Source organism: Carya illinoinensis, chromosome 13 (assembly GCF_018687715.1).
Source record: "Carya illinoinensis cultivar Pawnee chromosome 13, C.illinoinensisPawnee_v1, whole genome shotgun sequence".
NCBI lineage: Eukaryota > Viridiplantae > Streptophyta > Magnoliopsida > Fagales > Juglandaceae > Carya > Carya illinoinensis.
The window spans coordinates 6321286-6333480 of record NC_056764.1 but is presented as its reverse complement, the minus strand read 5'-3'; the positions used below and the strand labels follow the sequence as shown (position 1 = coordinate 6333480).

General features: G+C 35.6%; 2 protein-coding genes across 4 annotated transcripts; both read right to left on the bottom strand.

Moving 5' to 3' along the window:
* Nucleotides 1-1044: 1044 nt before the first annotated feature.
* Nucleotides 1045-5304, bottom strand: LOC122291942 (ubiquitin-conjugating enzyme E2 8-like). 2 transcript variants are annotated; one of them, XM_043100005.1, is made up of 5 exons: nt 5055-5304; nt 4846-4931; nt 4395-4522; nt 3305-3409; nt 1045-1468 (listed from the first exon to the last, which is right to left on the bottom strand). In XM_043100005.1, the coding sequence occupies exons 2-5, from the start codon at nt 4913-4915 to the stop codon at nt 1325-1327; spliced, it is 447 nt and encodes a 148-aa protein (XP_042955939.1). In that variant the 5' UTR covers nt 4916-4931; nt 5055-5304; the 3' UTR covers nt 1045-1324. The 2 variants fall into 2 exon arrangements, with proteins under 2 accessions (XP_042955939.1, XP_042955938.1); XM_043100004.1 differs by having other exon boundaries at nt 4846-4925; nt 5048-5292.
* A 391-nt stretch (nt 5305-5695) lies between these two features.
* On the bottom strand, nt 5696-10942 carry LOC122291940 (probable inactive receptor kinase At5g58300). Of its 2 annotated transcripts, none has more exons than XM_043100002.1 (3): nt 10389-10942; nt 7560-8909; nt 5696-6597 (listed from the first exon to the last, which is right to left on the bottom strand). In XM_043100002.1, the coding sequence occupies exons 1-3, from the start codon at nt 10396-10398 to the stop codon at nt 5969-5971; spliced, it is 1989 nt and encodes a 662-aa protein (XP_042955936.1). In that variant the 5' UTR covers nt 10399-10942; the 3' UTR covers nt 5696-5968. The 2 variants fall into 2 exon arrangements, with proteins under 2 accessions (XP_042955936.1, XP_042955937.1); XM_043100003.1 differs by having other exon boundaries at nt 7560-8911; nt 10423-10942.
* Between the last annotated feature and the right edge of the window lie 1253 nt (nt 10943-12195).

Sequence of the window (12195 nt, the reverse complement as noted above, 5' to 3'; positions counted from 1 at the left end):
TAAACATTTCTCTTTTTAAGTATTCAGGAAAGATTTCCCCCCATCATGATGTCTACTTTACGCTCTCCTTCGAAAAAATGCATTATATAATTTCTACATTCCCCCACAACATAGCCATCCAATTATGCATTGCAGATTATGCATAGTGATTACTTGTCACACTATGGCCAGACTATGATACTAAACTACTTCCTATTTTAAGGGCAGCAACTTCTACAGAAGGAAAGAAAATAATAGTAGGATACTATCATCCCCAAGTGCAGCTGTAAGCTCTTCAACTATTACCCCCAGAAAGAGAACAGGGAAAGAAGAAAACTACATATAAGAGAAAGGCATGCCAATCAAAAGCGCATAGCGTAATAGAATTGCAGCAGCAAGACTGGAAAACCTATTATATTGCGAATAAAGGTAACTCTTACAAAATTCCTAGACAGTTTTAATGGGCAACACAGTTTTCTGTCTACAACTTCACAAAAAAGAGAGAATTTACCTGCACTGGACAGTATTTTAGGCTCCGTTTGGTTTCACATACTATTTTATCCCATCTCATCTCATCTCAACATCCAAACACCATTCAAATATGAACACTTTTCAATTTCAAATTTTCAATATTTTTATATAATCATTACCTAATTATTAAAACTTTCTCAAACTTCCAAACAAAACACAAAAAACAATTTAAAATTTTCAAATCTCAAAACAAAAATTATATTTCAACAATATTTTAATTTTATAATATTTTTATTCAATTTTTTCTCTCGTTTTCCAAAATCCTATAAAATATTTTAACTCAAACAATTTCATTACCATTGACAAACTATCTCACCACTATTCACATATTTTTCATCTCATCTTCTCTCATCTAAATAACCAAACAAGGCCTGAGATTTTCTTTAGGTAGTGTTTTTGAGAGAGATACAAAGTTTCAACACAATTTGTAGCTTAGATGTAATCTCATTTGACTGAGCATGGCATATTCCCACAAGTCCCACAAAATGTCATACCCACTTAAGTCCCTAATACAAAGCAACCTTTGCAACTGTATCATAGGAATCGTACCCACAAAATATTATTTCTTAATCAATCATATGAGTTGTTAAATAGCCAAGATCATTCAGGGAGGACATGATAAAATTACATTAAAGTTTTCCAATCTCCAATGTCTTCCAATAAATATTCACAAGAAGACAATAAAGTTCCTTGCCAACATTGAGTCCTGGTGAAAAGAAAATGAGATTCATTCTTCCATTCTTTTACCTGAATGGATTTGAAACCTGCATGGATTTGCAGCTGCTTCTAGATGATGAGAAATTTTCATTTGCCATCATCCCATGGCATACTTCTGTGTCCAGCTGCGAGCAGTGGCTTCATATTTAGCCGTGTCAGTCTTGTACATGTGCGCAATTTCAGGGACAAGTGGATCATCGGGGTTGGGGTCCGTCAACAGAGAGCATATAGACAACAACACCTAATATTAGGAAGGAAGTTAGCATGAAAGACTCAATGAATACGCTTTTCTGGTAATATATATATATATATATATATATGAAAATTCAGGAAGTATATATCAAACTTTTTATTTGATACTGAGAAAGGATTTAAAAATGCATCAAATGCTAAAGCTATAAGAATTCAAGCATTGATGGTTCATTAGTAGAACAATCACCATTCAGGATAAGTCTAGATGGCAAATTATTATAGCAGATGACCTAAGCTAATATTGTTCCATAAGACAACCATCAATCCATCACTAGCATTTTCAAATCTTCAAAACATATTGTACAAACCAATAGAAATTCATTCTCTAAATGTGAACTTCCCCCCCCCCCCCCCCCCCCTCCCCCTCCCCCAAAAAAACAAAAAAAAAAAAAGAATTTTGCTACTCATCATCCCCACACACCATGCATACTTTTATTTTTATTTTTTATTTTTTGTTTTTTGTTTTATTGTTCTTAAACTAATTGAATTTGGAGTAGCATGGGTCATGCCCTGTAGATTGGTGGATTTTCTAGCCTGCTGGAGAGGCCTTCAAGGAGATTTACGGGTGGCAGCAATATGGAAAATGGTACCCATATGCATGTGTTGGTGTATATGGCAAGAGAGAAATGATAGAAGTTTTGAAGACCATGAGAGAACAATGGGGGAGCTGAAAGTTTTTTTCTTCAAAACATTGTTTTCTTGGGTGGGGGCCATTTTATGTAATGGACTAAATGTCAATGACTTTCTTATTTCAGTTGTAAACTCTAGTTAGGTATTTTTCAAGTATACGCCCTGTGTACTTGGGATTTGCCAATTATTTTGAATGAAACTACTTGATTACCAATAAAAAAAAAAATTAATTGAATTATTCTACTTATCATCCATATACCACACATTTGATAAAAGAAGAAAATAAAAATAAGTGTGGTGTGTGGGAATGATAAATAGAATTTTTCAAAAAAAATAAAACTGAAAAAAGTTATTTTTCAGTATCAACAAAGGTTTATGATGGTAATAAATGCTATATAGCTTGTCCCCGTCTGTAAAAAATTTAAGCCTCTACTTAAATGTAAGAACAAACAACAGTTCTGTAACGGTGAGAAGCAGTATCAGATATGGGATAAACGACTGTCTCACCATCATAACTTCCCAACAAAGTATGGATGGTAATTTTTCTAACAGATATTTGCTTAATCTTGTCAGAATTTTAACAAGACCTCAAAAATCTTATTGATTTAAAAGATCATAAAAAGATAAGCCCAGAAATGTTGTCTGAAAATACAAAGACAAACTAGAAAAGAAAAGAAAAAAAAAAAAGAAAAAAGAAGAAGCTTATTCTGCCAATTTGATGAGGTAACCTGGCAGTGTAGTGCAACATGAGACTTGTTGCCAGTGAAAATTATCATAATCAATACGGCATATAGCAAAACAATGTCCACATCTGAACCCAACCTAGGTAACAATTTAACTACCTACTCACTAAATGTGACAACATGCAGCAGCTTTACAAAAGTGAGCAGCACATAACATGCAATAAATAAACTTGTTTAATTGTCATAACTTCATAGTAGTTATTCCAAAAGATTGTTGTTTAATCAAGTGCCTTGATGTGGTAATATGGCAGGACAGTGTGACATGTCTCTCATAGCCAATAAAATTATCAAAATCAACAAGTGTATTGGAAAAAGATGTCAAGAGTTTTCATTCCAGCAAATGGCTTATAATTGATCACATATAAAAAAGACCAATTACCAGGTAATGACGGTAGGCTAACTATGACTGTAGAGCAGAAAAACCAAAACAGATGGGAATAATTCAATGAAACCTTAGAAATGGTTAGTGCCGGGCTCCACTGTTCTTTAAGAATATCCAGACATATGCTTCCATTGCTGTTGATATTTGGGTGGAATACCTTGGTCCTAAATGCAACCTGAAAGTATAGAAAAAGGTTAGAAAGGATTCTAGATTTCAAAAGTAACAAATATAAGATAACCAAAGAGTTCAACACATGGTGATACAAACTACAACGAAGCCCACACCATAAAAAAATAAAATAAAATAAAATAAAAGCAAATATGATCAAAGTGCCAACCAAAACTATGACTCAGTAGAAAGCATTATAGGATATGCACTTCACATAAATAGACATACAGGGCTAAAAATACAGCTTAATTCTGAAATGTTATAATCTCCAACTTTTACATCAACAAAACACCACATCACCTTGTGAGAATTTATAAAACCCACAGCCTAGTTATCAACATTCACAAGCCCCTTATCATCAATCTCAGATGTTGAGACTTGAATATCTTCCGCTTACTTTTTACAAAAGAAAAAAATAAAGCCATGAAGAATTGCATGTTTATGAATCCAAGCACCAAAATATTCTTATCAATGCAATTCCTCATTCTTTCAATTTATTTTTATTTTCAAATATATAGCATACATGTGCCATCAGATGGAAAAAACAAAATACACAATCAGGGCACGTGATTTGACAGCTAAACACAAGACAGTTAATGCATTGGTGAGGCAATACTACATTCCGCTCAATCAAGAGCAAAAGTTTATTGATCTCCGTACAAGAGTCTAGCTTCCGAAGACTCTGACTAGGGAAGAAAAAATAGTTCCCATGAGATATGAATGACAAACTTCCTTTTTGCTGCAGGATGCGCATTTCACGATCACCAAAGCAACTAAACAACATCAACTCAAGGGAAAGAATGTTCCCTAAATACAACAAAATAAACTTGAAGAAGCTTTACTAAAGCACAGGGTTGTGTCCTCCTTAATACCCATTTCGATTTTGAAGCCACGATGCCATATGTGATACGTTGAAATGAACACAGTACAATAGAAAGAGAGCTAACGAATGCAACGACTGATAAGGAATATGAAATATAGAATAACATTACCTTTGGTGGCTTGAATGGATAATCAGGAGGAAAATGAATAGAAACTAGAAATACACCTCCTGCATAGGGGCTCTCGGCAGGTCCCATTATGGTAGCTTGCCAATGGAACATGTCTTCAGCCACAGGACCTACACAAACAAATAAGAACCATACTCTTACTTAATCATATAAACTGCAACTTTCCGGCAACAAATATACTGTATGTTATTAGCTGAGAAACTTTAGAACCGACACATGCATCAAAGGGCAATTGAGCGAAAGCATCAAAGATTTTATTGTATAAAGAAGTGACAAAACCACGCTCAATTCTGAGGACTTGAGCAGCCAACCCAGTCAAAAGAATTACAGAGACTCTAGAAAATCTCAAGGTAAAGGTTTGAACTATAGTTTCAGGATCGCAAAATTTAACAAAGGAAATTGAATCAGAATAGAAGAGGGTAAAGAAGCATACCAGCGCTGCAAGAGGTAGGAGGGTCTTTCTGCAAATCCTTGAGCTCCTTCAAGATCCGTTTCGATGCCATGCTCTAAAGTCTAAAGAACATCCACAAACAAAGCAAGGCAACCCAAATCAGCAACAGATCGAAAGCACCCAGAACATAAAGTTCTGATTTTGATTAACAGATCAGTAGAACAAAACACCTCGTATCTCTTACCTGAAAGGAAAAGCACCAAAGATGTCTGCTTTCTTAAGGAAATTGATCAAAAACAATCGAATGAAGAAGGGATAAGGGGGCAGCAAGATTCAACGAAAGGTGTTGGCGATTGGTATTATAGAACCACGACCAGAGAGAAGAGCTGGTTCTAGAATTTTCTGTCCCTGAAAACATTAAAAATGTAATTGGCGTAGAATCAACGTCGTCGTTGCCCCCACTTGTTTATTTATTTATTTATTTTTATTGCAAAATCCCTGGCGGACAACAATTTTTCCTTTTTAGCATGAAGGTAATCTCTTTTTCCTTTTTAGCTATTCCATCCCTATGATTTTTAGCTTTTTTCTATATTCCTTGTCGTGTTTTTTTGGCATTCCTTTTGCGTCCATATTGCTTCTTTTTTTCGGTGCTCGGGAACAAGATATGTGTTTTCAAAACAGTTTTTCGTTGTGTTTTGGCTTCAACGAACTCAACGAGCAAAATATCATAGTTGAAGACAGCAACACAACGATTTTCATCATAAATAGTTCATATCAGATTTGATGGTGCTTTTTAGATATCCTTTGCTTTTTTGTGTCCTTAGCATTGTGGCCTCTACACAAACAACAAATCAGCCAATGTTGGGACACCACGTGAAAGTAACACGAGTTATTGACTAAGAAGATCATTAATTAATTCATTCACAACGTCGAGAAACAGATTACAACAAATCATGAATGAGAAAAACCCCACCTCATGAGGAAAAATAACATCCCTAAAAAAAGAATCCCACAACTGGAAACATTCACACTCTACCACGTTATACGTGCAACCTAAGGGGTTTTTTTTTTTTTTCCTACACTTGGGAAAACCTCAATAGGCATGTGTCCAAATAAAATGTTCAATGTTGCTTCCTAAGAGCAAACAGGTACAAAGTTATGAAAATCACGGAGTCTGCACATTAGAGTCTTTGGATTTGTTCTCTTCAGAAGATGGCCGGTTCTCTGAGTCGGATTGTCGGATTTCTTCTATCATTCTAACAACTTCATCCATGTTAGGTCGTAAGTCTGGCACCTTTGCCACACAAGACATGGCAATTTGCAACATCTGCACCATTTCTTCTTCTATGTTTTGGTACCTCATCAACTCAACGTCAAAAACCTCCGCCGTCCATTCCTCCCTAACAACAGACTGGACCCATCTAGGAAGATCAACCAAGTCATCACGCCCTGGTGATTGGAGTGGAGCTTTTCCAGTCAACATCTCAAGGAGAAGGACACCAAAGCTGTACACGTCTGATTTATGGGTATGCTTACGGGTTTCAATTACCTCTGGAGCACGATAGCCTGCACCCCGAGAAGGAGTGGCAGGGACATTCATAAGAGGTGTTAGACCAAAATCAGAAATGCATGCTTCAAGGTCTTGGTTGAGGAGGACATTTGAGGACTTGATATTTCCATGAATGAATTTTGGACCACCTACAGAATGGACATGGGCGACTCCCCTTGCAATTCCAAGGGAAATTTTCAATCTGGCGTCCCAGTCCAATGGAGTTCGTCCAGCTCCCCTGTTTCCTGTCATCAAATTGAAGTTGAGTACAAGTGCCAATAGCATGAGTTAGGCTGATGAGCAGTATTCCATACAAGGCAAATTAAATTAAGTAACGATAATAGATCATGCAAAAGGAGTTAATTGATTGATGAATGGAAGATAAAAGATCATCCAAAAGGTTTTAATTGATAGTACGTATTTTGTCTGTCCCTTGGCATATACAATTTATAGTCACCTGTTGATAAGAAACAAGAATGCAGTGGGAGTTCTTTTTTTAATCCAGTAAAAGAACTGCTACATATCCATAAAGCCTTTGGGTAAAATTAAAATAAAACCCCAATGTTCTTTTGGTTAAAAAAGTATTTAATAAAGATCTGTTGGAAATGTGGACCATGGTTTGATCCAGGAAAAAAAAAGAAAGAAGTGCCCCATGATAATTCCTCTAGATGGAAGAAGGTCTACAGTGGGGAACCATAGAAAATATGTGCCATCTCATGTTGACATAATTGATCACTAGTAAGCACATGCCACAGGCAGATTCACTAGTAAGCACAAAAACCTCATCATATATCTTGCTGGTGTGTCAAAAAATTCATAATGATCTCTCCCAATGCATGTATTATCTGCAAGTATATTTTGCCGACCATAATACTCTTTTTCATATTAGTTACATGTTCCCAATTGCAGTTGCAACCAAAGAAAAGTAATTATTGCACAGGAAATGCAGGAATGAAGTTTTTTCTTTTGGAAATGCGGTAGTTATAATCATGACAACTCACTTCTAGGCATCAAAGGCAAACAATGCTGTAATTTTGTAAATGATTGATCTTGGCTTGATCTTTTCATATTGGTCCACAGCAGGGCACGGGTCCACTCATTTGTTCTCGAGTTTAAAGAGTTTATAGTAACAACTCTTACAATGGCAAAATCATTAGGGTGTTAAGATCACCCAGAAACTGAAAGAAATAAAGAGGGATATCCATACCATGCAATAGTGTAGATAAGCTGCCACCAGAGACATAGTCATTGACCAGGAGCTTCTCATCTTTTGAGTAATAATAAGCTCGGAGTGGCAGAACATTTGGGTGCTGCCCAACCATACCCACGATTTCCATCTGCTGTTCAAAGTCCCTCTTCCCTACCACAACTTCCTTCAACCTTTTCACCACCACTGTTGTTGCCTCCTCCAAAACTGCCTTATATGCTGTGCCATAACTACCCTTTCCCAACACTTCAGCCGAAGCCCTCAGTAGATCTTCTAGATCAAAATTATAAGAACAACCTTCAAAGAAAACAAGTTTGTTTTTCTCAGGTTCCTGCACTCCACTACCAAACTCTTCTTTTGGCTTCTCACTCCTTCCACCACTTAAAGCCTTTCCTTTTGATGCACCAGTGCCTTCACGATCTTTTTTCTTTAGACAGCAGAGAACAATAATTAGAGCAAACAGAAACAGCAGCGCAAACCCTCCAACTGCAATGGCAATTATAGCTCCCATAGACAATTTCTTTTTGGAGCTTTTATTTGAAGGAACTAAGGGTGGGGGTGGAGACAAATTAGGAGGAGGAGGTGCCGGGAAGCAAGCTTTTAGAGGTGGTCCACATAAGTGAGAATTTCCCAAGAAAGATGAATTAGAAAACTTTTGAAGGGATGATGGAACAGAGCCATTAAGATTGTTGTAGCTTAAGTTCAAACGCTTGAGCTTGGGGAGATCAATTTTTGGTATGGTTCCAGAAAGGTTATTGTTTTGGAGGTTCAAACCAGTAAGTTGCGATAAGTTTTGTACTGTTTGTGGGATGTTTCCAGAAAAGGAATTGAATGAAAGATCCAATACATTAAGTTGAGGGGAAAATGAGGTAGGAATCTCGCCAGATAAATTATTGTGTTGGAGGTAGAGGTATTGAAGTGAAGGGAGGGAGGTAATCTCAGAAGAAAGATTACCACTGAGAAGGTTCGATCGAAGGCTGAGAATCCTGAGAGCATCAAGCTTACCAAGGGTGTTTGGAGGGATGCGGCCCACAAGCCCAATCCCAGGGAGCCGGAGGGCATGTACACGGGTGCCATCTGGCGTGCAATTGACGCCTAGCCAAGATGTGCAGACAGGGGTAGTAGGGTTCCAACTGAGGTTGCGTCGATGGGGAATAGTAACAGCAAAGTCAAGAAGTGCTTGTTTATCTGAGTTCAGGTCAGCAACCGCCATGGGTGGGAGAGCGATTATGATGAAAAGGAAAGTAAGTGCAAAAGTTCCGTAGAGCCTCATGGGCAATTGTTTGGTACAGGACTTCTGACAGTGATGGTAAAAACAAAAATGCAGCTTCTGCAGACCTTGATAATTTCCTGGTTCAGCAATAGATCAACAGAACAAGATTAGGCAGCCAGCCAAAAACACACGAAAAATCGTCTTGTCTATATGCAAAAATTTTGCAAATAGTACAACCAGTTCACAATTGAGGGGGTAAACTGAGCATATCTCCTACATTTGTGGAAGTGCACTAAATAATAGGAATTGAGTATAGAAATAACAATTAACCTCTAATAAATGTGCAGTTCAACTCTGTCTATGTTCGCCAAATGCAAATCTTCATGAGTGACAGAAAAAGGATAAAGAAGAAATCCTCACATCGATATTATTAAATTCTTGAAAGACTTGTTCAGTCTACCTGTGTCTTTCTCTTAATTACCACATATGCTTAGAGATCAGAAAAATGTATATGTGCTAAGAGCCTTTGGTATAGTTTGGTGTCATTTAAGAGTCAAGATGACTGAGCGTAGTGCTTACTAGTTGCTGTAATCCACAGCAGAAAGGCATATTCAATTTTTTTAATGCAAAATTAACGAGGTACTTAAACAGCCATTGGGAGAGCTCAGTACAATCCCTCTAAAAACATAACCAATTAGGCATTTCTCAACTTTCACATAAGGAAACATGAGTCATTCTTTTCTTCTTTTCTCTACATCCAGCACCTAAGCCAAAGCTAATAAACAATTGAAAAAGTTATAAACACCGAAAAGCAGCAGGTAAAGACATTTTAGTGATTAAAGCAAACGAACCTTTACCCATAGTATTCCAATCTCCGTCTAAATAAATAAAAGGAAAAAACGGAACTATTCCAACTTTCATACCACAGAATAGGAAATAGATGCAACACCAAAATTAAAAAATAAAAAATAAAATAAATAAAACAATTTTATGAGAAACAAAAAGGTGACAAGGCATGCAAAATATATGCTTGTCCGGTGTATAGCACAAACAGCAAGTTTACATTCTAAATTGTCAAACTTAACAAAAAAAATATATATAAAAATTTTGGGGAAAAAGTTTTGGGTGACAGTCAGTGGACAAAGATCTAATATAAAACGCAAAAGTCGGAGATTTTTCACTTAAATTTTTGACCTTAAGGGAATCAATTCTAAATGTTGATAGTTGGATTTGTTCAACAACCAAGGTTGCGTTGAAGGACACTAATTTGTCAAACTTCTAGAACTATGTCTAAAACAAAAACAGCCTGCTCGAAACATAATGTAACAAGAAAAACAAGCATTCTTGCAGAAAATTCACTGCAATCAACAATGTGAACCAGGAAGAGGTTTAAAAAGAGACGCAAACGCTGTAACAAAAGCTCTCATAATCCTGAAATGGGGCAAGGGAAGCCATTAACAAGTTAAAGAGAAAATCCAAATAGCGCGAGGTAATCACAAACATTGCCTACAATCACCCAGATCTACAAAAAGCTTAATCAGTGCGGAAATGCATGTACCAATAATGTTTTGATCATAACTAAGCTAACAAAAATGGCCCAACTAAAAAACGCGAACCTGAAGACATGGATAGGAAAAGTTTTCGCTAGCTTTTCATCCCACGAGGTTTTGCGAATTGTTGAGTTCAGATGTGGTCATTACAGCTTCAAAGAAACCCAAAACTGACCGCATTTAGGAAAGTCAGGGTACCCAAGTGGTAACTTCAGCTTTAGCTATCAGATCCAATTAGCTGCAGAGCTCAAATGGGTTGGCTCCTGCTACAACCATGGCAACTCAAACACATGGAAGTTTAGAATTTGCTCCGATACAGGCATCAGCATTCCGAAGCAGCCGTTTTGAGCAAATAAAAAACTACTTTTTTAAAACAAATATTCGGAGGAATTTTATGTCGGAGAGAGAGATAATTGCCAAAAATTAAAAAAGAGGAAAGGGGAAGAATAGAAGAAGAGTAAAGAGAATAAAGGATGATAAAGATGAGAGAAGGAGAGAACACCGACTACTTTATCTCTGGCACAAAGAGAGAGAGAGAGAGTAATCCAGGCTCGAGAGCGTCACAGACCAACAAGGAACGCAGTATCCCTATTGATGGAGTAGGAACTTAACGCAAATGGAATACTTGCTATACATAAACAAAACCGTAGTTTCTGCGTTTATGTCCTTATCATTTCTAACGTTAATTAACGACTCTTCATTCATGTTTCCATTCCATTACGCGATTCCGTCTGTTTCTACAATTTTTTATTATTTTTATTTATTACATCAATTTATAAAATAGTTTTTTTCAATATTGATTTTTTGAGAATTTGAATATTACCGTTAACTCGGACCAAAATTTTACATGGTTTAAATATACAAAAGAGTCGATAAACTACAATGATCTTCAAAACGAGGACATTTAAATAAATTGATATTTCCTATAAAAAATAAATAAATAAATTGATATTAATTTTATAAATTATTTTACAAAAATATCTTTAATTTAAAATATAATTATATAAAGAATGTAAAAAAATAAAAATAAAAAGTAATGCTAGTTCTCCATCCAACTCTTACAACTAGGCGTGATCGCCAGATTTGTTAGTTCATTCTTCTTCTTTTTTAAATATTTTTATAAAAAAAATTATAAAATAAATAAAATAAAATAAAATACACTAACACTAACATTTAAAAAATAATAATGTAGCTACCATTTTCGAAAACTTCAATACAGGATATGAATTATAAGACGAATGTAGTAGAAATATAATTAATTACTGCATTTATTTCATTGAATTAATGAAAGGTGTTCTACCCGTTAATATACATCGTACAAGACGTTGACATCTGGTAATCCGTTAGTACATGTAATTAAAATTAGAAAAAATTTAGTTGCAACATAATTATGTATTAATCTATGTACGAATCTAATGTAATTAGTCAAAAAGTAAATTTTATTAAAAATAATATTAATTTAAATTTTAAATTTAAAAATATTAATATTGATACACAGATTAGTACGAAACTTTACTTATATATAATAAAACTCTTCAAATATATAAATTCCCTTTAAAAAAATCAAAGATATAAGCAAGCAAAAACATTACAGCACTCTAAGCTCGCCACGTAATCATTTGATTGGTCTCTTCTCTTTCTTTTTTTTCTTTTTTTTTTTTTTTGGCTAATTAAATTGGTAGCAATGCAATCATTTTTGTCGAGAGATTTTGAAAGACCAAACGAGGAAGGGTCTACACACAATGAACATGGGATTAAAGTGAGAGGGATTAAAGTGAGAGAGTCAACACCTGTTATCATACTGATTCAGTACTTGCAATAACCTTTTGGGAGTTTTGGGTGACCTTGCAAATGGCCTAAAGCTCCATTTTCT

Bases quoted from the DNA above. Each gene is read 5' to 3' on its own strand.
- LOC122291942 (XM_043100005.1), bottom strand. From the start codon at position 4,915: ATGGCATCGAAACGGATCTTGAAGGAGCTCAAGGATTTGCAGAAAGAC. The intron at 4,523-4,845 runs GTATGCTTCTTT...TTGTTTGTGTAG, and splicing joins TCCTACCTCTTGCAGCGCTG to GTCCTGTGGCTGAAGACATG. The intron at 3,410-4,394 runs GTAATGTTATTC...CTATACTTTCAG, and splicing joins ATCCATTCAAGCCACCAAAG to GTTGCATTTAGGACCAAGGT.
- LOC122291940 (XM_043100002.1), bottom strand. The intron at 6,598-7,559 runs GTATGGATATCC...ATTTGATGACAG, and splicing joins CTTATCTACACTATTGCATG to GAAACAGGGGAGCTGGACGA.